The sequence below is a fragment of the Acinonyx jubatus genome, chromosome A2, assembly GCF_027475565.1.
Source record: "Acinonyx jubatus isolate Ajub_Pintada_27869175 chromosome A2, VMU_Ajub_asm_v1.0, whole genome shotgun sequence".
NCBI lineage: Eukaryota > Metazoa > Chordata > Mammalia > Carnivora > Felidae > Acinonyx > Acinonyx jubatus.
This window is the reverse complement of record NC_069383.1, coordinates 71,494,422-71,520,440: the sequence shown is the minus strand read 5'-3', so window position 1 is coordinate 71,520,440 and position 26,019 is coordinate 71,494,422. Positions and strand designations below refer to the sequence as shown.

General features: G+C 37.8%; 2 protein-coding genes across 9 annotated transcripts in view; one reads left to right on the top strand and one right to left on the bottom strand.

Annotated features, from left to right (window-relative positions):
- HEPACAM2 (HEPACAM family member 2) overlaps positions 1 to 10,590 on the bottom strand; it is a 41,593-nt gene extending 31,003 nt beyond the window's left edge. For 2 of the 6 annotated variants that reach the window (XM_053218454.1, XM_015066524.3), the window contains exons 1-2: positions 10,406 to 10,590; positions 2,896 to 3,246 (exon numbers count right to left, since the gene is read on the bottom strand). In XM_053218454.1, coding sequence (XP_053074429.1) covers positions 2,896 to 3,246; positions 10,406 to 10,484 — 430 coding nt within the window. In that variant the 5' untranslated portion in view covers positions 10,485 to 10,590. Of the gene's footprint in view, positions 1 to 2,895; positions 3,250 to 10,405 lie in introns of all 6 variants that reach the window. The other 4 variants (XM_053218453.1, XM_015066523.3, XM_053218455.1 and 1 more) reach the window with 3 other exon arrangements.
- A 6,451-nt stretch (positions 10,591 to 17,041) lies between these two features.
- The window catches only part of VPS50 (VPS50 subunit of EARP/GARPII complex), a 130,417-nt gene continuing 121,439 nt past the window's right edge, over positions 17,042 to 26,019 (top strand). For all 3 annotated transcript variants that reach the window (XR_008296834.1, XM_053218452.1, XM_015066526.3), the window contains exons 1-2: positions 17,042 to 17,198; positions 24,217 to 24,285. Coding sequence is in view for 2 of the 3 variants with exons in the window: in XM_053218452.1 (XP_053074427.1) it covers positions 17,166 to 17,198; positions 24,217 to 24,285 (102 nt within the window). In the remaining variant the exon portion in view is untranslated. The remainder of the gene's footprint in view (positions 17,199 to 24,216; positions 24,286 to 26,019) is intronic.

Sequence of the window (26,019 nt, the reverse complement as noted above, 5' to 3'; positions counted from 1 at the left end):
ATTCCTGTTGGAACTTCAAGTCATAGGAAAATAGTTTCATGTCATGAATCTGGTACATAGTACTATTTGTCAAATGAACACATTTCCAAGAATGAGCAAATATTTCCTCCCTTGGTTTTCACTCTAAAATTGTTGGGTAAAGGTTGGCATTATATAAGTATCCACAAATACTTTCAGTAAATTTCACTAATTTTTGAGGCTGTTGGTTCTGTTTGATAAAGGACAGTGACTTGCCCAGTTACACAGCAGTCAGTGACAAAATGAAGAGAGCTGCATATCTGGTTGTGTTTCTCTTCTGCATTTTGGAGAGATATGCATTTCATAATCTTCCATGCATCATCACAGGACACAGAGAGAATGAGATGGTATATAAGTGAGAAATGATTGACTCTAATGTTTAGATTTCAGTTTGCCATCAAGCTTTAAATTGGGGTTGATGCATCTCTGCAGGTAAATTTCTCTTGACTCATGCTCACATTTTTCTATACAGAGAAATGTGCAGTAGAAAACAGACAGACCCAATCCTTCAGCCTAGAGAATATAGGAGAAAATGAAAAATAAGGAGAAAGGTGGTTGAAACAGTTTGCAGGGGACCCGAGTAGCTCTGAAGCCTCTAGCCTTTCTTAAGATGAGGACAACTGAATTTGTCCATTCAATTTAAACTTTTTATTATTTTTGCTTTTATTTTAGAGAGCAAGTGAGCAAGGGAGAGGGGCAGAGGGCAAGAGGCAGAGAATCCTAAGCAGGTTCCACACCAAGTGCACAGCCCAATTTGGGGCTCAATCCTATGACCCTGGGATCATGACTTGCACTGAAATCAAGAGTCAGATGCTCAACCAACTGAGCCACCCAGGTGCCCCCAGTTTAATCTTTTATAGTTCCTGGTAAGAACAAAGGATGTGGATGGAATAGCTTTTCTTTACATTATTATGATTAAAAAAGAAAAATGAGTTGTGTATATCTATTACTTAGGAAAAGCTTATGTTTTACTTAGGAAAAGCTTATCTCTCTGTGTGGAAATAGATGTGGTATGGCATAAGTCAAATAAGTAATGTCAAGGTCTTATATGGGGAGAACCAATCAGAATAGACTGTGATCATAACACCTGCCTTAAAGAGTGTGACTCAGATGTGGAAGTTTCCTGGGAAGATTTTTTTACATAGATAGACCCTAAATCCCTGATATGATTTTTTTAGTTGCATTTCCCTAAACAGATCCAATTTACTATATATTAAAAAGTAATGGATATTCCATTAAGTTTTAGGGAGAGATAGGATACTACTCAGGAGAATTTCATGAACATTGTCTCCCTTTTCTCTTTTCATAGTTGCTCTGTAGGCATCTGTTTTCACATCCTGTGCCTTTGCTTCCTTGCAGTCTCTCTGGTCCACTCATTTACCCCATGCACACTTACTGAGTGCCTACTAATGGCCAGTATCAGTTTTTAGGTACTGAGGACAAAGCTGTAAACAATAAAAGGTCCCTGTTCCCATGGACCTCATGTTCTAGGGGAAGGAGAGAAATAATAATCAAATAAAATCTAGGTGGAAATAAGTGCTATGAAAAGAAGAAAGCAGAACTCAAGATAGATAGTCTCTCTCTCTCTCTCTCTCTCTCTCTCTCTCTCTCTCTCTCTCTCTCTCCTGTTTGGAGGAATGAGGTTATACTTTCTATAAGGTGGTAAGGAAAACCTTCACAGATAAAGTGACATCTTGGCTGGGACCTAAAGGAAATAGAGGAGGGAACCATGCTATTATCTAAGAGAAAAGCAATCTAAGTAGATCGAATAGCAAGTACAAAGGCCCTGACTTATAAGGCCCTGACATCTACAAAATGTTTGTCCTGTGATAGGAAGAGCTCTGAGGCCAGTGTGGTCAGAACAGAGTGAGTGAGGGGGAAGGGAGGTAGGAAATGGAATCAGAGATGTTGGGTATGCTGCGGGGGGGGGGGGGGTAGTCATGTGGGCCCTGTAGGATGTTGTTAGTACTTTGGCTCTTATTCTAATTGAGACAGAAAACCATGGGAGGATTTTAAGTGTCAGGAGGCTGGAGTGTAGGCAGAGAGACCAGGTAGCAGGCTATTAGGGATAGTCCAGGTCAGAGCTGGTGGTGCGGTTGAAAGGGGTGGGAGAGGGGGTGATAAGAAGTAACTGAACTCTACATTTTGAAGGTAAAGCCTACAGAGTTATTAACTTCTTGCCTAGATGTGGGATACGAGAGAAAGAGGGGGTCAATGGTGATGCAAAGTTTTGTCCTGAGCAACTGATAGAATGGAGTTAGTACTTACTAAAATGGAGGGCATTTTAAATACTAACCTGTTAAATAATCAGGTTTAAGGGGAGACATTAGAAGCCGTGATTTGGACACTGTATATTTGGGGTATGCTACTTATATACCTCATTAAGGAAAATAAATGTGTGAAATTTAGCTTATTCTACATTCCCTCAGAGGATTATTTCCAGCAATTTCTATTGTTCCTTAAGTATGGTCCTTGAGCAAGTCTCATCCTCCCGCAAACTGTGTGCCAAAATAGAATGTTCATGTGACAAAGAGGGCTCTTCCTAGAGCGTGTTCTGACACTGAGAAAATAAAATTTCCTCCATATTATTATATCAGTGACTTTATCCTTGATAGTTTCCAGGCAAACAAATAATAAGTTCTACTCATTGCTTGATTACCTTTAGTTGGGCACTGTGTATATATTTCACATGTGTATACTTTACATGTGCCTCATGAGATAGATAATGTAATTTGTACCTGAAACACCGAGGCCTTGGGGGTTAATTAATTGCCCAAAGTTGCAGAGCCAGGACCTAAAGCCCACATGGTCTAATCTGCTGAGCTGTTACTAACTGCCATGCTACCCAGCTGCCCACATCACTGATAGTGGACTCACCATCAACGGTGACTTGTATCTTCTGACTGGCTGAGAGAGTTCCATTTCCCTGAATGTTGACCTTCACGATGTAATTGCCTTCATCAGTGAATTGCAGTGGGTTGATAAGCAGAGATGCATTGGGTGGCATCATGGTGAACTTGTGTTGGTATTCCAAGTCGGGAACCACAGACTCATTCACAGAGCCCAGTAAATATTTGGGCATTGTGTGGGGTCTCTCAAACAGCCATATGATCTGGATGTCTGATGCTGGAGTGTGGAATCCATAGTGCACGGGGAGGTAGAGGGCCTGACCCCTGATGCCATGAACGGTGCGTGATGGCACTGTCACTTTCAGCCCCAAGCAAGCGCCTGCTGTGAAGGAAAGGAAAGTTGTAATGATCCTGAGCCACATTTCACAATCTAAGGGGCAATACAGAGAAAACCTGATTAGGTGATAATGCTTACAAAGGAGAGAGGCTTCTAGGTACTGACCATTCTAGTACCTGTTACCTGGAGAGGCAAATATTTGTCTCTCAAACCTTCTGCAATTTTAAAAACCCCACCCAAAGACTATGTTGATTGAGTGATTGAGTGTTGATTGAGTTGATTGAAGGAAAAGCAGAAGTTATTATCTTTGACTGAGAAAAGGAGAACTGGGAAAGACTATTAGTTCTAAAGTCCAATGACACCTCTAGAATTATGAAACTGTGTTTGATTCATATTATATCATAATGAAACTCTGTGATTCAAGAAACATTGAGGGGCTACTTCCTCCTCAGAATCTCCCTCCAAAGTCTTCTGAAATGGCTTCTAGTCTATTATTGGAAGTTTTAGCCTTTAGCCAAAGCCTTGTCACATGGAAATATCCCAAGAAGAGTGGCATGAAGCCATTACCAGTTATGATCAATAATTCTTGCCCAGAAACAGGAACCTGGTGTGTGTTTGAGGAACAGCAAGAGGCAGGAGCAGAGGGAACAGAGTGGAGGAGGAGTGTGGTAGGACATGAGGTCAGCAAGGTGGTTGGGGCCAGATCAGGCGGTGTCTCATGGTCACAGCAAGCACTTTGGCACTTTTTCCGAGTGAGATGGGGATTAAACTGGAGTTTTGTGAGCAGACAGGGATATGATATTTCTCCTTCTTCTTGACTTCCTCCTTCTCCTCTTCCTGCTCCTCCCTCTTCCTCCTTCTCCTTCTCCTCCTTCTCCTTCTTCTAGATATACTCTAGCAGCTGTGAGAAAAGACTGAGATAGGGGCAAGAGCAGGAGCAGAGAGACCACTTAGGAGGTGACTGCAATAAAGTAGGCAAGAGATATTTGTACTGTAGACTAGTATGGTAGTAAAAGGTATTGTGAGAAAGGCTGGTGATGCTAACAGGATTTGATGGCACATTGGGGTGAAATACAAGAAACAAAGAAGACTCAAGAATGAGTCCAAGGTTGTTGATATGATCAACTGGAAGAATGGATGTCATTTGTTAATGGGCAACTAATAAATTAACCATGGGGAAGACTGAGGAGAATAGACTTTTGGTGGGGGGGCGCAAATTGGGAGTCAGTTTTGGATATGTTCATTTTAGAAGCCCATTTGACATACAAGAGGCAATACTGAAAGGATATACTGGGAATGAAAGCTTGATTAATGTGGGTTTAAGAGAGAATGAGGGCCTGGAGGACTTGGGGGGATGGAGTTCTGCTAATGCGAGGCCCTGGCTCCCAGCATCCTGCCTGCCTGAGTTGTTTGGGCCCATGCACTCACTGCTACATCTGCAGGTTTCTTCCTATTTTCTGGCACCTGGAAATTTCCACACCTTTACCTTGAGCCATGATATACATTTTTAAATGTTATGTAGCATTTCTGTGTGTTTGCAATTGAGAAGAGACTCCTTAGTTCAGACTACCATGTTGCTAGAATCCTAATTAAAAGCTCTTTGCTTCAACATCCTCATTTTATTTTTTAAATATATTTTTTTTATTTTAGAGAGAGAGAGAGAGAACAGGGGAGAGGGGCAGAGGGAGAGAGAGAGAATCTCAAGTAGGCTTCATGCTCAGCAGAGAGCCCAAGGAAGGGCTTGATCCCAGTACCCTGGGATTAAGACCTGAGCCAAAATCAAAAGTCAGACACTTAACTGACTGAGCCACCCAGGCACCCCACAACATCCTCATTTTTTCTTAAATGTTTATTTTTGAGGGAGAGAGAGAGAAAAAGAGAGAGAGAGAGAGCGAGCAGGGGAGGGGCAGAGAGAGAGGATGGTACAGAATACAAAGCAGGCTCCAGGCTCTGAGCTGTCAGCACAGAGCCCAAGGCAGGACCTGATCTTGTGAACCATGAGATCATGAGCCTTGCTGAAGTCGGATGCTTGACCCACTGAGCCATCCAGGCACACCCTTTATTTCTTTTCAACATCCTCTTTTTAAAAGGGAGTAGTATACTACCAACATCATATGAACATTTGAAATAGTGGGGGAGAGAATGGGTGGAATTGAAATGTGAAATATTTTGAACAGTGAGGGGAAAAAAGAATGGAGACTGCAGACAGTGAGTATAGACAATATTTCTGGGGAGTTTTGCTGTGAAGGGGAGCAGAAAAGTGTTCTGTTCCTTCTTCTGTTTCTTTGAATGGGTGCTGAACACTATGTCTGTAGCTACTGGAATGATCCACTACAAAGAGAAAACTCGATGAAGCCAAATATAGATGAGTAAAGGTGGAATAAAATCCTAGGTGAGGAAAGATAAAAATTTGGGCACAAATAGATCTTACAATTTCAATTTTCTCGTATAAAAATAGTTCTTTTCTTTTCTTGCTTTCCTTTTTCACCCCTACTTGAGAGACGACCTTTAAGCTTTCTCTAAGTTGTGTTATAAAAAGGCCACCAGTATTAGGAAGGGAAAGGTAGAAAGGTCTGTTTGTGCAATGATTTCTTTGGAGAAATGGAAAGATGTAGGCCTGTTACTATAAGGAATCAAATTTTACCAACAGTAAACCTCTCCCTTTGCTTCCCAGGATAGAGGTGAGTGCAAAGGTTTCCATCATTTTGGTCTTTGGCTAGCTGTTGGTAGAGAGTGAGACTGGGGTCTAGCAGGAAAGTTAGAGAACTCAGCAGAAAACATAAAGAGGAAGATTACAGAATGTTAGGGGGAGAAGGAACTCCTAGGTGCTCACCAGAAACTGACTGTATGGACTGAGACTTAGGTGACTATCTGGGCAAAAGAATTGTGTGTCCTATAGTCTCCTTAGTTTCTGTATTTGTGATGGACTTTGTAATTTTTTTTTTTTTCCTCCTGAGAAAGGGCTGTGCCTGCACATTCATTTTAGTGATTTGGTTTGTAACAAAGGAGTTACAAAGGTATAGGATTTGCTTCTGTTTTCTTTTCTGGCAAGTGCAAGAATGTTTAATTTGTAGTTGTTCCTCATCTGAATCATTAGAAAAAGAAGGAACTGGTGCTAGGAATTCTAAAGAGGAAATAAAGTGGATTGCAGAAAAGGAGTGGTGGTTTCTGCAAGGAAATCATAAGAGAGAGAAAAAAGAAGAGAAAGTGAATCTAGGACTTAAACCTCATAATGATTGTGGTATGTGAAGCAGGGGTCAACAGGAGAGAGTGAGGTTCTTCAAGTCACAGATTCAGAAAGACATTGGGCATTTGGATGAGGGACCAGTAAAGGAAAAGATTCTTCTTAGCATCTGTGTTATCTGCACAAAACAACATGCATCTATCTACATGCTTTTCATTGAAAGTGGGGATAAGAAGCTCTGGACACATTCCCGGTAAGCAAGAAATAAAAATTTTTTGTATTTGACACTTTGTATTTGACTACCTTACACTTGAAGGTGAAGGGCCCATATTTAATTGAAAGGGCCCAAAGAAATTTGAAGTATTGAGTCTCAGGTTTTAGTCTGCTTATTAAGTCACAAACCCTGGATATCTTTTAATAAGGCAGAAACTCTGTGTTTTTTGCCAAGGAACCATGGGGGATGGTGGGAATCCACATCATTGTCTTGAGAATGCCCTGGAAAAAGCTGTGTGGCTGCTGACTTACAACTCAGGAATTGCCTTTGACAGTGAGCTCTAGGTTTAGATGGCGTTCTTGTTTGGGGAAGTCAGCAGTCCTTGTGTAGGTTTTTTTTTTTTTTTTCCTTTTGTATTTTGGAAAAGGGAAGAACGGTTTTTCATCTACCTTTTTTTTTTTTTTTTTTTTTTTTGGTAGTTGTAGTTGTAGTTGTAGTTTAAAGAGTAACTGAGATTGTAATAGTCTGAAAATGCTTGGGAGGCACTTTACAAATATGGAGTGCTAGCATGACTGGAATAGAAATGTTGGTGACTTTTGTATCTTGAATCAGAATGTTGAATAGTAAGTACAAAAAAGACTGGAGAGTCTATAACTGGAGTTGTGGAAAGCAAATGTTATTTAATAAAAGATTAAATACAATACAAATGTTGCAGCCCAGGAATCATAAAACTACTTTAGAAGAAAATAACATTTTATACAGCATTTATAATAATTGTTTAAGGAGGGTTAACTAGTTTTTTGAGCTATTTGGAAAACTGTGTCATGTAATAATGCCTTAAATAATATATTGCTACCAATACCTCTGAATGTATTCGATGTTTATAATATCAAATGATATGAAATCATATCATTTAAATTTTTTTCAAATATGTGTGATTTTTCAAATATACATATGACAGTGAGAGATAGCACAGCTATTATAATAGCTTTTTCCTTAGACCGTCTACACCATTTTTATCAGATAAATTATAGGTAGCACATTATAAGACTATCAGCAAAGAATGTATTTCACTTCATACAGTAACTTATCTCAGCTACTAAAATCTTTTCATTTTGCAGGAAAGAACCTACTGATATGATGTAATCCTTACATGTAGTAAACTTTAGTGAATAAACAGATAATTGGATAATTCCTCTACACTTTCAGAACACACACTTTTTGCCATTGCTGTGTGTCACACACAGATGTGATGAATCTGTGCTGTCAAAACAGTAGTTTATTAACTTAAAAAAATTAGCTTCATTTTGAAAATTTCTCAAGCTCTCTTTTCTAGTTTTATGAGAAAACCTAAAGAATTAAAACTACTGATTTTAGAAAGTTAACCTCTGTATGAACAAATAAACTTTAAGAAAATAAATGTAAAAAAATTGATGAAATTTTAATTTCCTTTGATATTCCAAATAATTGGACTTAAATAAAAATTAAATTTTATTATTAGAGTCACTAACACCTACTTCCTAAATATAAAAAAGGAAAACTCTTAGACTTTTTGCATATAAGGCATTATACTAACTTGGAGAAACATTAATAATCTGAGGTACAATATTATAGCAATAATTTCACTTTTAGAGACTCCCTTAAGCTGTATAACAACAGCACTATAAAAGACTGATCCAGTGGTAAGGAACACTTGAAGTCATATTGTGAAACTTATCTATATTCCAGCAACAAATATTCTGTAGACTAGTTGCACTGTATTGGATATAAACATCAGACTTCAAAAAGTGACCTCTAGCTGTACCTCAAAATAGTTGGCATTTACTTCCCCTTTATCATGTATAATATTAGCAAGCATAACACAACTATTGTTGACTGAAAATAAACTCCTGTATCTTTAGAGAAAATAGAAATTATGGAGTTGTACTTTGAGTAGACTTTACAAACTACATTTTGGGCTTCAAATTAAAAAAAATTTTTTTTAAATATTTATTTATTTTTGAGAGACAGAGAGAGACAGAGCATGAGCAGGGGATGGATAGAGAGAGAGGGAGATAAATCTGAATCAGGCTCCAGGCTCTGAGCTGTCAGCACAGAGCCCGAAGTGAGTCTTGAACCCACGAACCACAAGATCATGACCTGAGGCAAAGTTGGAAGCTTAACTGACTGAGCCACCCAGGCACCCCTTGGGCTTCAAATTTTTAAGATTTTTTTCAAAAAGAAAAAACAATCAGGGGGCTACCTGGGTGGCTCAGCCAGTTAAGTGTTTGGCTCTTGATTTTGGCTCAGGTCATCAACTCACTATTGGTGAGTCCCACATCAGGCTCTATGCTGACAGTGTGGAGACTGCTTGGGATTCTCTCTCTCTCCCGTCCTACTCCCCTCACGCACTCTCTCTCTGTCTCTCAAAATCAATAAATAAACTTAAAAAAAAAAGAAAAAACAACCAGATATCCAATATTCTAAAAGCAAAAAGATTTCCACATTACATATGGTCTTTACAACACACTATCAATGGAGAAAAGTGAATTTACATATGAATAACTTAAGGGATAACCGCTTTAACTACGTATGAACATGCTATTTCTCTAAAGTACATTTTAATTTTATTTTAGTCAAAATCTTCAAATAAATTGTCTATAAGTTCTTCTTAAAGCCAATTACAAAAATATCACTTAAGGAAATGGCAGCATTCCTATTGTTATACAGTTAAAAATAAGTGGGGGCACTGACACGTGGGATACTTTCAGAACCCAGAAAAATGCACAAAGGCAAGAAGTCTGTTATGGTAATTGTTTATTTTTTCTAAGAATTTCAAAAACTAAAAACTACATAGGCTTGAGTTTGACAACATAAACACTGGAACAATCACAACTATGGGAAATTCAAACACTTCTTAGAAAAATTTACAACTGAACATTTCAAATATGTGGGATATATACAACATTAGGTATAAATTTGAATAATAATCACATTTATAGTGAAAACTATAACAAAAGATACCAGTGAAAGCAAGGCTTGAAACTACTGAAAAAGGCTAACACTTAAATTATTTAGCTAATCTGTTCTTATAATTTAAAGAATAAAGTCTTTTTTAAGTCCCTATCTATTGACTATAGATAAAACAAGAAATGAACTTGACTTTTAAACCTGATAAGTAGGAAGAATGAAAAACAGAACACCTAGTGAAAAAAATTGACATAAAATAGTAGGAATGTTGAAGGAAGACTCAAACTCTAAGACTAAAGAGGAGAATGAGGGGAAAACAGTAAAGTCAAGAAAAAAAAATAGGACTAGCCATTGGGCAAAGAGAAAGGCTAAAGGTATTTGGAGAAATTATACTTAACACATTTTGTGATAGGTAACTCAAAATGAAGTAGAGCTGACAGTTTACTACAATATCTTTAATTAAAATCATTTTCGTAAACTGTTTCAAGTTGCACTAAAATCAGTCACAAATTTATGGCCTATGTGAATACTTGCCAAAATAGAATGCATTAAAGACTATTAAATCTATATGTAAACTGTAAAAAGAAGAAATTCATTCCGTTTTTAGGTCTTTAATGAATGCTGTTGACAATAAATGTTGTTCTAAGAAAACTACAATCATCTACTTATTGAGCCTCATTTCTCCTAAAATGTTCTGCTTCTTTTCTGGAACAAAGTGTGTTATTGTTTAAAAGGTTCTGAACTGTTTTTCAATTATCTGAGTGAATCTGCAGCTTAAAGCAAATATTTACCTTATGCCCACAATTAAAGAAAACCCAAACAACAGCTGAAACACAATTCATGCAGTGCCTTACCTAAGAGAAGGAGGTATATTTTGCACTGAAAGATCCCAACCGTGCTGCTGAAGGACTCCATGAAAGCATCCTGTCCCATGCATACAGTGCCCTGTTCCTGGTGGCAACTTGGTTCATGGACCAGCAGCTGGTGGTTTATTTGCTAGGGAAATTAGCAGTGAGGTAACAGACCCTATCCTGTCTCTTGCTTCTGTGATTTGAATACAGAATGAATGTGTATACAAAGGACACAGGGAGTGGGAACACCTGTTATGTGCTCTGCAAGAATACCGGCTTATGACTTTAGAACAGCTTTTTAGCGATTATCAGACTATCAGTAATTGTCAGTGTATTTCATGAATCATTCTTAGTTATTAATAATCACATGAAGGAGAACATCCTTTTGGGTGACTTTACTGAAAAATAGTATGCTTTCATAATGAGAGCATATTGTGAAATTTCCTGAAAAATATAAGTTGGTTTCCTATCAGACAAAAACTATACCATAATTTTGAAATTAAAATTCTTTTTCTATGAAAATTGAAGTATTTCATGTATCTGCTAAATAGTTATAAATCATCAAGTCACTAAGTAACATGTAAAAATTATACTAAAGAATCAAAACAGAGCACTGAATATCTTTAAAACTGATTTTTTCTATGTAATATTTTCTATTACAAATGTCTGGCATGGTTTTATTCAATCTATGGATTCATGTTATTTTTAAAAGCAAACCGCAGGTGTGTTTCCAAGTGACAGTGAATCATGGACCATGCATAATTATAATGAAAACAGATAATATCTGAAGCTACATTTTCACAGCTGAAGCATAGAGGAAGTAAACCAATGGCCCAGAGAAGCTCTTATAGTCTCTGCTGTGGTGTCAGGGCTATAGCTTTTCAGCCTGGCCTCTTTATTGCCATGGGAGCAAGCAGCCTTAGCACTTCCTCTTAATTTACTAAGTTATAAGTTAACTCCCATTTAATTTCATTTATTGCAAGAAGGCTCTAGTCCAAGACTTCCACTACATAAAGTATGTAACAAAAGCATGTAACATAAAGCATATAACAAAGTATGTGAGAAAATCTCACCAAATCTAGCAAAATTTCCTAGCATAAGTCATTTTTAACCATAAAGGCTCACTGAAGGAGTTAAATGATAAGAGGAAAGAGATTCCCAAGCGTAATTAAAGGTTTAAAAAAAAAAAAAGGAATGATAGTTATTTTGGAATCCAAGTTTTGAAACACTTTTTGCATTAAGGCTCCCAACACTTCCAGAAATGCTTCTATAGGCAAAGAGAGAGAGAGTAAGTGACTTTTGGAAAACCTGAGGCCTCTCCAGAGGTCATTTTATGATCTCTCCATGATTCAGAAAAACAGCCAGAGCTTCCTCCCAGGTAATTACTATAGCACAGTTTTCTCTGTGGTGCCTCTAAATCTTGGACATACATCTACTGCAGCACTTATCTCACTAATCTCAATTAATTTTATTGCATGTTTATTTTTGCTCTGGGGAACTCGAATACAGAAACCAGTCGAATTTGTTATGGATCCTTAGCACCTACCTGGTGCCTAACTAGTATTTTTGTTAAGTTGTTCCCTGAGAAATAAATGCCAAATGCTCGTTGGCCCATGTCTTCTGATTCTCAGCTGATGTTAAGAAGTGCATATAATTTTAATATTGGTTTGTACAAAATATAATTCAGAAATATCGATATCACATAGATTTCCCTCATGTCTTTTAAATCAATATTAATCTCTAATTGTCTTTTTTAAAATAAGCTCTTTCCAGTGTTTTTCGAACCCAGTGCTGGCACATAAGGAAACCTTTTGGGTCCTAGGCAAAATGAGAGAAATGAAGACAATGTAGTGATGTTTTTTCTTAATGTTAGGTTTATTCAATATAAAGGGCTGATTTTTATTCTGAGATTTTTTGTTTCTTTTGCATGATATTTTAAAATGTCCTTTATTTTATGAAATAGGTGATAACAGACACTATATAAACAAATGCCAAAATGAATCATAGTTAGGATCTTTTCATGTCATGGCACACACGAAAAAACGGCAACACCTGTACCTAACGCCTGGGGAAAGTGCTACGTGGCATATGCAATGCAAGGCGCCCTCTAGTGGCGGGTGGTGGGCATAAACTCTTACGGGTCCCAGTCATTTCTAAATACAGGATGTTTGCACAGGAAGTCGTACAAGGTAATGATAAAATAGAACTTCAACTGTTGTCAATTTTTACATGGTTGCTGAAAATGGTTTCAAGTGCTTTATTATTATATGAGAAATTCCCCACCATCAATATCTCACATTTGACTTGTAACCCACAGAGGGGTTCTGCTGTACTATACTTTTCAGTAGCCTACTTATTGATCTTAGTTATAATTACATTTAAAGTGAAAAGTCTGATTAATCAATCTATATCCATGGTAATTAAACTTCAAGCAATGAGAGGCACCTAGGTGGCTCAGTCAGTTGAGGGTCCAATTCTTAATTTCAGCTCAGGTCATGATCCCAGGGACATGGGATTGAGAACCATGTCAGGCTCTAATCTAAGCATGACTGCTTAAGATTCTCTCTCTCTGACTCTCCCCTGTCTCTAAAGTAAAAAAATAAAATAAAATTTCAAGCAATGAAAGGAGTCACTGTGTTGGGGGGAGATTTTAGGGAAGGGCTTTTTTGCAGCTTTTCACGTCACACTATTTATCATCTAGTTTAAATTGTAAATAAGATTGGTCTTGTTTCATAAGGCAAGCAGTCTGCTACATGCATTTCAAACCCCTGCATTCATTATTTACTAGTAGCATATGAATATTTTGGAATGGTAAGAAGAATTGGAAAAGTGGTAAAATGCCAATGCCAAGGTCAATGTCGAATAGTGGGGACTAAGAACTGGTGAAAGAAAGCACTGTCTTATGTTGTAATTAGATTTCAATTTACAGGCTATTGGAAAGAGCTGGCTTCTAGAGGAGGCCATCGCAATCGCCTCTGGCTGTGCTGGTGTTCACTCCTGTATAGTTCTGTCTCCCAGAAGCCTAGGTCTCCTCATGTGGCTGCTAAATGACTATGTAGCAGTCTTCCTTCCTGGGCTCTTCTCCAGGTCACTGCTTTACCTTCAGTAAGTGTTTTTGTTTTTGTTTTTGCTACTCCTTGCTCCAAAAGTGTAGTTACTTCATCCTGGAGAGGCCACAACTTTGTGCTGCTTTCATGTTTATAGGATGATTTGAAATGTATCTTCCTAATCAAACCAGCTTTTATTTAAGTTTCCAGAGGCTCCTTTTGTTTGGGCCACCAGAAATATGCCCTTATCCTACTTTCCTGCTAATGCTGCTGCCTTGTCCAGATCAACTTAAACTCTTTGCTCTGATGTTCCAAAAATGGGGCTGTCACTCCTTTACCAAGGGCCTACCATCCAGGAAGCCTTTCTTAAGACTTATTGGCAGGCCATCGAAACTTTCCACTAGTTTACTCTGGCCTACCACTAACGTCCTTCAGGTAAATATGAAAGTCCTAAATAAGCCTTACATTCATTTTTGAAAAATGGAAATGAGATAACATGCTTCACTTTTTAAAAAGTGTTCTTTAGGGCTCTAGGTTTGTTTGTTTAGTTTAGGGAATTAAAAATGCATCACGTATGGCTCAATTATTTTCTATCATGTTAGGGTACGCTGAATTAGAAAATACAGTTTTTTTTTAAATTTTTTTTTCAACGTTTATTTATTTTTGGGACAGAGAGAGACAGAGCATGAACGGGGGAGGGGCAGAGAGAGGGAGACACAGAACCAGAAACAGGCTCCAGGCTCTGAGCCATCAGCCCAGAGCCTGACGCGGGGCTCGAACTCCCGGACCGCGAGATCGTGACCTGGCTGAAGTCGGACGCTTAACCAACTGCGCCACCCAGGTGCCCCTAGAAAATATAGTTTATTTAGACAATAGCACTGATTTACTTTACATGTTTTCAACATTATAGTTACAGCCTTTAAACTTTTAGAAGACTGGATTGTTCATTTCTTTTTAGTTTATAAGAGATAAACTAAAACTTAAGAGTATTCGAGTAAAACAAAGTTTTAATGCTTTCTTGACTTTTCAGGGTCATGGAGATACAGAAAACTCTCATTTCCCCGCTTTGGCTGATAGAAAAAGACAAATACATGGAATAAAAAAGTTTTTTGTTTTGTCACTTGTAACTTTGTGTATTGACTATATAAAGGGAAAATTCTGGGTTTGGGTATGGGTTCTAGTTCTGACTCAAGCTCTAATTTTAAAATGTGTGACCTTGAAACCTGAGATGGAAAAATTTCCTCATTTCTAAAGAATGGATATGAAATTCTAGAGCTGGCTGCCTATAAGAATCACTGAGGATCTTAAACAAAGAACCTAAAAGAAAACATTAGCAATGGCAGACTCCGCCAGTGAATTTGAATGGTCAGGTTTGAGAACTACTGGTCTTGGATCAGCTATAATATATGCTTTTCAACTAGACTGTAAATAAACTCTTTGAGGACTGAGAGTGTATATTACTAATCTAAAGTGCTTAGTGTAGTGTTGCCTAGTGCCTAACAATCAAAAATTGAATTGGGTTTCATTTTACATGCCAATATAGTCAGCAGTTTCTGTTTCTTTTGGTGCTTTCAGAGACTTTTAAATATTGAAGATTTTCATACAGTAAGAACTGCCTGGCAATAAAGACCAGAGCAGGTAAAGAATAAACTAAACTAGGGTTGCCCAAAAGTACCTGGAATTTTTTATGGGGTACAAATAACAGAGAAGCATATAGGTAAACATAATTTCAAAAAGAACTGTTAAGCACGACAGAAGTATGCACAGGGTGGTTCTTTTGGAGCAGAGAACTGGGAAGAATTGTGACTAGAATACTTCATAATTGTAAGGTGTTTTACAATGTAAAAATTGCATTCACCTACATCATCTCATTTATGCTTACAAAAACCCTAGGTCAAATATTACAACCTCATTTGTAAAAATGAGACAAAGACAAAAGACAAGACACTGAAGTCAAATAATAATTTCAGAACTGGAAATAACCTCTGTAAGGTCCTCTAAACTTCAGTCATTTGCAAACTACTTTTATTATTTTTGCCATATCTTAGTACCATCCATACTATTTTTTTTACCGAAGTTTTTCATTAGTTTGGCACACTTCAACACTTTTTCAGTTGTCCTAAGAAATACTTTTGAAATCATGGGTTTCTGATAAACATTAATTAAAAGTAAATTTAAAAAGAATTATTGCTACCACCCTTCAGGACTCACTCTGCAACACCATACATGAAATTCTTACTTAAAGCAACATCTTGGGGATGTCTGGGTGACTCAGTTTGTTAAGTGGCCCACTTTGGTTCTGGTCATGATCTTGCGGTTTATGGGTTTGAGCCCCATGTCGGGCTCTGAGCTAACAGTGCAGAGCCTGCTTGGGATTATCTCTCCCTCCATCTCTCTCTGCTCCTCCCTGCCTCATGCTTTCTCTCTCTCTCTCTCTCTCTCAAAATAAATACATAAACTTAAAAAATTCAACATCTGCATAATCAGTCCTTCAGTTTCTGCTTGCATGCCTGCAGTAATCTCAGACAAGTTATTTAGTTTCTCCATACCTTAGTTTCTTCATCTTTAAAATGGGGATAATTGAAAAAAAAATAAAATGGGGATAATTGTACCAACCCCATAGGATGCTTATGTCGATAAATGAGCTAATATATGTAAAGCTATTAGCAGAGTTCTTGACATGTAGTAAGCGCTCAATAATTGTTACCTGTTGTTAGTGCTGGGTCGCTTTTTTCCCCCCTGGTGTTCTCATAACTAGAACTTTTTTTTTTTTTTTAAGTAATCTCTACACCCAACATGGGACTTGAACTCACAATCCCAAGATCAAGAGTCACATGTTCCACCAACTGAACCAGCCAGGTGCCCCTGGAAAGTTCTTCCTTAAATTAAACCCGAAAGACTCTTCTACCTTCCTCAATTTAACTGAATTACTAAAAGTTGAAATGAGAACTTTAAAGTGACATGCGTACTTATTATTGTTGCATTTTCCATCTTGACTTGCCTTAGATTAGGAAGGTAGTGAAATAGGTAGGGGTTAAATCTTTGGGTTTTATAGTTTTTTTTTAGTGGATGCCAAGACTGAGAAAGAACAGCCCTAACCCTGGACAGCTGCCTATTGGACAACCTGGACCACACCTTTCTTCAGGCCAAGCCCAGAGCCAGCTAGAGAGTCCCAGGTTCTCAGGTCACTTCTGGGAGACTGCCTTCCCTTGAGTTCCTGTCACGTCAATCTCAGGTCCTCCCACTCCGCCCGTCTCTACTAGGTGGGGTTTCCTCCATTATACTCTTAGGGAAATCACGTCAGTCTGGTTTATATACTGTCGTCTCAATGCTTGTTCCTGTCGTTCAATGCCTGGTCACCTACGAGTTAGCTTTTCGTTTTATCAATGGAGTTACCAAGGGCAAGGAATTCTGTAAAGACAGGCGGTCGCCGTGGTCACTCAGAGCAACAAGACTTGCAGGCTTAACTGAAGCGTCCACTGTTTTGCTTGCTGGGAAATGTAGTACCTGGGCTGTCCTCTCCTTTTCATTGCGGGTGTCGGTGGTAGCCGGAAGACTACAATTCCCAGCATGCTCAGGGAACGAGAGAGGATGACCAGGGTCGGCAGCTCCACGTGACTACTCACTATGGCTTCCCTGTGTACCGGCCAGCTGTCTGGTGTTTGGGCGTGATTTGTCAGTTCTTTGCCACAGAATACCCCTTTCACGATTTCGACATGCAAAAAATCAAATCTCTTATGACCCGACAGGTAAGTCGCAGAGGCTGAAGCAAAGGCCTCCTTCGTTTCTACTGGTAGAGGAGTCTAGATGGTCTGTCTCTGGACCGGGACGGGCGGACGCCTAAGGTATGGCTGGTGGCAGGTGTCAGGGGCACTGGAAAGTCGGGGCACACCCTGGAAAACTAATCTGAGCCGCCCTGATCCGAGCTCTGCTCAGGCGGGTAGCGGCGTCCCAGAAACATTCCTTTAGATAAGGTCAATGAGGGAGTTTCAATGAAGGCTATCTTTGTTTCCCTTCCTCTCCCTTTTGCCGTCGTTCCAGTGACAGTCCCAGCTGCCTGCAGGACTCCCTTTATCCAGGCTGCCTGTCGTCTCTGAGCAGGTGGCCTGGGTAGGCGGGTGAGGTCTGTGCAATAGAGATGACCTGGAAAGAGTGAAAAAAAGTGGATGAGTTGAAGACAGAATTGGTAGCTTGGTGACTTTGGGCAAGTTCCCAAACCTTATAGCCTAAATTTCCAGATGCTAAAATGAAAATAATTATTTTTGTTAATCTTATCTTACAATTCTGAGAGTCACCACCAATAAGTTAATGCGTGAGAAATTATACTTAAAAAAATCATTATTATGGCAAAATAATGGTCTTTTATTTTTTGCCACAATGATAATTCATGAATAAAAAACTTTGGTTTTTATTCCATCTCATAAATGTTATGGACTTCCTAGTCATGTCTCAGCTTTCTTCAAGCAAGAAATTATGACTTTAGATACCTTTATTTATTCAACTCTAATATTTCACCGTAATTGGCCATACTTTATTACTTTTATATGAGAGAAGTTAATTCAGGGTTGTAAATTAGAGATTTTGAGAACTTTGGAGAATATGAAGGATAGTCATTTAGTGAAAGTTTCATTTGTGAGTTAGGTTTGTTGTTTATTAGAAAACAGATTCCAAATTAAATTCTTATTTGAGAATTCAGAATTTGAGAGATACCTGAATAGGTTACAAATGGTAGATATATTGTGAAGAATACATGAGTCCTACGTGATTATTTTACTCCTCTTAAATTGTATTGTTAATGTCACAAAAATAAAATTAAAAAGTTCTGTAAACAATAAAAGATTTAAGTAAGTGGCGATCCCTCACATTTGTTGAGTACTGGTATTATGGTTCATACCACTTGTTACTCAGGGATGTTTGCATCTTGCTCCATCCAGTAGTAGCTATGTGACCTTGAAGAAGTCACCTTTTTTGAGCATTTGTTTCCACATCTTTAAAATAGGGATGATAACATGTATCTCATGGTGTCAGATTGATGGTGATGTTCATATGATATGATGAAGGTAAAGCGATCAAGGAGTTAACACAGCATCTGGGTCTTATGAAGGAAGTGCTTGATCACAGAGTTCATCTCAGTGGCTGCACTGATGCTGAGAAAGCAGGAAAACTGGAAGCAGGCTGTTGCAGTAACAACAGTAGATGATTTCAGGCTGACTTTTGGTATCTGTTTGCTTTTTTTTTTTTAGTATCTCTTTAATTTTACACCAATATACAGTATATCACTACTACTCCTAAACTGCTTCTAGAATGCTGAATTTGGACTTTGTGCATCAGCTAAATTTGGTCTTCTGTCATGTTGCTTGCCATATAGTTCAGTGTAGTCATCACTGTATAGCAACATTGGTTGTTTTATTGGTTTTTAACCTTATTTTGTAATACTGAAGGGAGAGAAAAAATACACAAGTCCAGATACCCGTGATATGTTTAGATCTCCTAAATGTAGTGAATTGTTGTGTAAATGGTGACTCTTCAGCCTCAATCAGTTGCTTATTGGACTTGAGCAGCTCAAATCAGTGCTTAGGATAGAAAAACCCTAAAGAACACATACAAAATAACTGGAACATACTGTGTAAAAAGTGAAGTAAAGTTAGAAGTTTTACACAGATTTTAAAAGTCATCCTAGTTATATTTGTTTATGGCTTGACTTCCACATATTTAATCGTTACGAATACACATTTCATAAATCTTTAAGATGTGAAAATAGAGTGCTGCCTGGAGTTACATTGGGAGACTTTTATTTAGTAACATTTATTATTGGGTTAAATGTAGTAGTATTACATATACACAAAGATGTTTCTTTTTTGTGAGGCTAAAGAATATGCAAATAATATTGTTAATGTGGAGAAATATGAAAGGTCTATGAAACTTACGGGTTTTTTTGGCATTTCAGCTTTGCAAGGATCTTGCTTTGGAAAAGAGTGGGAGGGTGGGCTTTGTTAGCTCTGTTTATTTATATGAGGTCTGTTGTTCAGCTTTCTCTATTATGCTGGCCTCTGTTTTTTCAATTCATTCAACAAATGTTTACAGAGCACTATGTGCCAGGCACTATTCTAAGTTTGGGGGTGTGCAGCAGTGAACAAATCAGACAAGTGCTCAGGCAGACATAGGGATTAATGCTTTGGAAGAATAGGGGATAGGGACATCTGGAGTTGTTGGCAATTTGCGGTTGTTGATAATTTTAGATAGGGTGGCTGTGGAAGGCCTCACTGAGAAGGTGACATTTGAGTAAAAACCTAAAGGAAGTGAGGAAGCAAACCATGTGGATATTTGGGAAGGAGCATTCCGGGTGGAAAGAAGAGCAAATGTGGAGGTCTTGAGGCAGGACCATGGCTGAGGAGCAGAGGCCAGTGCGGGTGGAGTAAAGTGAGGAGAAAACAGTAGAAAATGAGGTCGGGATGAGAGCCGAAAGCAGGAAGCCGGATCACAAAGGACCTCATTGTGACCTCATCTCCTACTACTTTTTTCCTTACTAATATAGCAAAGCCATGCTTCCATTTTGATTGAAATAGCAAGCAGAGGAGTGATGCCATTTTACATATGTGGACTTCACAAAGACATTTTTGGCCTCTTTTATTTACTTATTTATTTTTTTAATGTGTATTTATTTATTTTGAGAGAGAGTGAGGGAGGCTCAGAGACAGGGAGAGAGAGACAATCCTAAGCAGGCTCCTCACTGCCAGCAAAGACTGGCCTCTTTTTAAAGAATAGGTTGAAGAGGGAAAAAGAGCAAAAAAAGGGAGAACAGTAAGGATGCTATTGCAGTATCTGAGTGAGAGAGGATGTGGGCCTTATACAGAGTCCTCGTGGTGGAAGGATTGAGAAGAGGCTGGATCTGTGGGTATATTGTAAATTTAGAGTTGACAGGACTTCTTGACAGATCAGATTTGGGCTGTGAGAGAAGGAGAAGCATTAAGGTTGATTCCAGATGGTTTGGCCCCCTCAATTAGAATTGGCATTTAACGAAATGGGTAAGGCTGAGGAAGGAACAGATTCAGGGGAGGCAGAAAGTTTTTAGACTTGCTTTTTAAAAGCCTCTTTTAGATATTTAAGTGGCAAGATTAAAAATAGGCACTTGGCTAAGAGTCTGAATTTCTGAGGAGAGGCACAGGATATAGATAAAAATTTGGGACTTAAAAACATATATAAGGTATATAAAGTGGCTAAGATCACCAATGGATTGAGTGTGGATATAAAACAGTCCATGGTTGGAGTTCTTGAGATTTCAATGCTGGAAGGGTAGGGTAGATCTAGCAAGGCAGACTGAGAAGGAGCAGCTGGTGAGGTAAGACCACAGCATCTCAAAGACCACCTGACCCCTATCAGACACTGAATAAATATTTATTGGATAAATGTTGGATAAAGACAACAACCAAGTAGTGTGGGTCCTGGAAACCACGTAAAGAATTGAAAAGAGGAAGGAGTGATCACCTGTGCTAAATGCTGCAGCAGATGGGTGGCAGAAGGTGAGAATGAGCTTTGGATCAAGCAGCATGGAGGTCATTGGTGACCTGACAATAGCACTTCTCATGAAGTGGTGGGGAGGAAAGCTGGATTAGGTGGGTTAGAGAGAAATTGAGGACTGAGTACAGCCACTATGTTGAATTTTGCTGAAGAGAGAAAGAGGCAGAAATCACCTCACATGCTCCTTTTGATCACTGGGACATTTAGTTGCTGGTCTCATAAATGGAAATAGAAGATTCATTTAGGCATAATAGAAGTAGTCTGAAGTGTTAAAATGTGCTTTGGGCAAAGAAATAAAGTGCAGAGGCAGGTATTTTGTAAAAAATTTTTTTATTTATATATTTTTTAATTTACATCCGAATTAGCATATAGCACAACAATGATTTCAGGAGTAGATTCCTTAATGCCCCTTACCCATTTAGCCCACCCCCTCCACAACCCATCCATTAACCCTCTGTATGTTCTCCACATTGAAGAGTCTCTTCTGTTTTGTCCGTCTCCCTGTTTTTATATTATTTTTGCTTCCCTTCCCTTATGTTCATCTGTTCTGTGTCTTAAAGTCCTCATATGAGTGAAGTCATAGGATATTTGTCTTTCTCTGACTGACTAATTTCACTTAGCATGACACCCTCCATTTCCATCCACATAGTTGCAAATGGCAAGATTTCATTCTTTTTGATTGCCGAGTAATACTCCATTGTATATATATACCACATCTTCTTTATCCATTCATCCATCGATGGACATTTGGGCTCTTTCCATTTGGCTATTGTTGAAAGCACTGCTATAAAAATGGGGGTGCATGTGCCCCTTTGAAATAGCATCCCTGTATCCCTTGGATAAATACCTAGTAGTTCAATTGCTGGGTTGTAGGGTAGTTCTATTTTTAATTTTTTGAGGAACCTCCATACTGTTTTCCAGAGTGGCTGTACCAGTTTGCATTCCCACAAGCAGTGCAAAAGAGATCAGAGGCAGGTATTATTTATGCTGAGATTTTTATAAATTTAAACTGAGGAAATTTTCAAAACAAATACTAAATATAAAAGAAAGTCAAATAATGGTTAATGATTACAGTGAGTTTCAATTTCGTAAAAGCAGAGTACTACAGTTATAACCATGAATTCCTGCTTTAGAGAAGTAAAGATAAAAATGATTTCTTTTTTGTCAATAGAAATTTATAAACTTGCTAATAAACTTGTTAATCTTAAAATACACATGAGTACCAGATGTTGTGCTCTGAGACATTTATGTGAAAAATACAGGTGAGTGTCAGATGTGCTCTGAGACACTTATGTAATTCTTCATTTCTGTTTTGATAAAAGAGAAGCATTTCTCTGTGATCACAGTAATATTCAGAATAATGGTTAGCACTTAAAGAATGCTTGCCATATACCAGACACTGTTTTTGGCCTCCCACATACATTATCTCCTTTACTCCTTACCACTGGCCTCTGCATTATTGTCACCATAATTAGAATATAAAGACAGGCAAGGTAGGTAAGTTGTTCAAGACCACAGAGCCCATTCCCTGAATCACTGAGCTCCCGTGCTTCCCAACATGTAATAGGGTTTCCAATTTTTACGACTTTTATTTTGTACATTTGTTAGAAAGTTGCCATATAGTATTAGCAGATTATTATATGGGGTGACTAATCTGGAGGTAAGGCCCTTTCCTAGATATTAGTGTGTATCACTTTACATTTAAGGCATTGGTTTCTTTACTGAGTAGCTCTGGGGAAAGAGAAAATTACATGTGATATATTCCTCCAAGAATTTCTGTTGGATTGATTACACAAATCTGTACTTTTAAAAATATTTATTTAAAAGGCATGACAGTTATATTTTTAAAATATATTTTAGGGGTGCTCATGCTTTTGAATCAAATTATGAAGTTTTACACTTGTGCGTTTATGTATATATATGTGCATGTATGTGTGTATGTGTGTGTGTGAGAGAGAGGGAGAGGGGTAGAAAGAGAGAATATGAGAGAGAATGAAAGTGAGAGAAACCTGGGTGTGGAGTCTTCTGGGAGAAATGGAATACTTGGGAGTGAGGCAAAGCACCTGCTGTCATAAAAAATTGTAGTCATGACTGGCCATATTTTATAATAGGGAAGATAGAATACATGGCTCTATAGTTTAAAAATAAGCAAGTTCTGCTCTAACTCTCAAATAGTCAACCTAAGTAAACCATATATTTTGGCTACTAAGGACATCAAAGGACCAATATAAGGTACCTAAAGGACAAAACTCAAATTTATGCATCAGCTAATTTTGCTCACAGTTTTTTCAAATGTTTATTTATTTTTGAGAGAGAGAGAGACAGAGTGCGAGCAGGGCAGGGGCAGAGAAGGAGACAGAAATTGAAGCAGGCTCCAGGCTCTGAGCTGTCAGCCTGGAGCCCCATCCAGAACCCCCACAACTCTGAGATAGTGACCTGAGCTGAAGTCAGACACTTAACCAACTGAGCCACCCAGGTGCCCCTCACAGACTAATATTTACAGGGATTTTAGTTATCTGCTTTGAATAGCCTATGTTTAAAAAGAGGCTTTCAAAGAAAAGTTAGATTGCTAACTTCTTTCTGTCTTGTTCACTTTCCCTGGTACAAATGAGACTTTCAGAGTCCCTCAGTAGATTGTGAATATAGAAATTACCAGGTACCAGGGAGCTAAAGAACAGTAGAAAGCAGCAAGATAGGAGATTTGTTATACAGTACAAATTGGGTGCATTGGTGAGAAATAATCAGGTAGAATCAAGGGATTACTTACGTATTAATTAAGCAATTAGCATTATTTAAAAGTCTTTGATTAGCTCAATTGGTTGGTGTATTATATCAGAGAATCATAATACTTGTTCCTTTTTATCAGGTGAATTTGGTAATGATTAATAGATAAGTCCTTTTATAGAATGCTTTTTGTCACCCAATTTTCTTTTCTTTTCGTTGTTTTTAAACTATGGTTAAATTAGACTTCAGCCATTAGTTATGAAGATGTCATATAATATTTTTATTTTAAACTTCCAAAAGTACATCTTTACTTGATTTAATAATACTATTATTAAATACTATTTAATATCATATTAATACATATTAAGTATATTAAGTGACAGCTGTTTTTAGAACATACCTTCTATATATTTTAAAGCAGGAAAATTTCTGTTTTTAATGGTGATTTCTATTTTAGTAAATATGTTCTATCATTTTATAGTTCTGCAGCAGAATTAAAATTCTTTTTATTATTATTTTTTTAAGGGTCTGAAAAGCCCTCCGGAGAACCTTAGTGATCTTGGTGCCATTGAGAGTCTCCGGGTCCCTGGAAAGGTATTGATCTATATGTGTGAGCGTGACTTTTCACTTCCTTAAAAAATAATATTACCTTTGGATAATAATTGATTCACAGAAGCCTTTCCTTCCCACAGGAAGATGGTAGTTATGATAAAACTAGGTAAATTTTTATAGTATAGTGGGCTTGGGGCTTGTTTTTGCTTTCATTACTCATTGGGATGCAGTATGATTCATTATAGTGAAACAGAAAAATGCAAAATTGATAAATTTAGAATTTATTATTGTATCAAATTCTTAGCCTGAAATCAGTTTTATATGTATATATGGAACTTATTGATTTATATGCTGTAATTTGGAGAAATAAAATGAAATAATTTACTTTTTATGCTGTAACATTTTGAGCCAAATATATTTTTGTTATGGAGCAGACATTTTTGAGTAAGTAGCTAAAGCATAGTTTATAATAAATTATAAATATCTTAGATTTTAATCTCCTGATTCATGTGAACTTATGTTTACATATTTTAATAGGTGTTACTTGAAAGCTAGTTGGCTTTTCCTCAGGAGAATTACTAACCGTTGTTAAAAAAAACAAAAAACAAAAAACGACCGTGCTGTTCCTCACTCTGGGATATTGCCATTCGAAGCTGCCTTGGTGAATAGCGGCTCCATCACAGATCAAAGCATCGTCTTCTGAATGTCTGCTCTTGTGATTTTCAATTTGAGGATGATATTTCAAAATACTATTTGTTTCCTGTGTCTGGCATCTTAATACATAGGGCTTGTTTCTCTTGGTCAGCAATCATAAGTCCTCTCATGACGCCTCAGTGTCAGCTGCTCAGGAGAGTGATTTCCCATCCCCGTGAGGAGCCTTATCCCCTAATGTGAATTTTGTATTTACAGCTTAGGCTTTATTTGGGAGCAGACCCAAACATATTCTCCAAATATGATAATATTCCAGCCAGCCCTTTTGCATGAAATGACTTTGACAAAAACCTTAAAGAGGCATTTTGAATAGTTTTATATAATGTTATAAAAGATTATTGCATGTGATGAAATTGGGAACTAAGCAATAACCATAAATCCTAATTGACAATTCTTTTTATTTCTTTGACTCTAGAAAAAAGATTATCATGCATCATAAACATGCCTTAAATTGGATTGTGTTAGATGTTGTATTGCGTAAGAACTTTGTCGTTTTTAAACCTTGTGTGAACTTTGTCGTCTTTTTTTTTTTTAATGTTTATTTATTATTTTGAGAGAGAGACAGAGCACAAGCCAGGGAGGGGCAGAGAGAGAGGGAGACACAGAATCGGAAGCAGGCTTCAGGCTCTGAGCTGTCAGCACAGAGCGTAATGCTGGGCTTGAACCCACAAACTGTGAGATCACGACCTGAGCCCACGTCGGCCACTAAACTGACTAAGCTACCCAGGCACCCCTGTTGTCTTTTACACTGTGCACCTTTATGTTTTTCCAGTACTTGTAGGTAGTGAATTTATAATGATCTCATTACCCAGTCTCCTCACTGACCTCCCCACCCGCAGCCCCATCAGTGGCTTGTGGTATGTAATTTGAGATGACTGCTTCTGGGTGGAGAGGCTAGTCTGGGATCATATGATCAGGGTATGTATATGATTCAGGTGATGATTAAGCTTGGGGCATTGGTCTGATTGACACTCACTAAGAAGCTAAGTTAAATTATAAAACAATTAATAGTAAAATTAGTATCATGGCATTGGGCTTAAATGTAGCCTTACTTAAGAAAGCTCA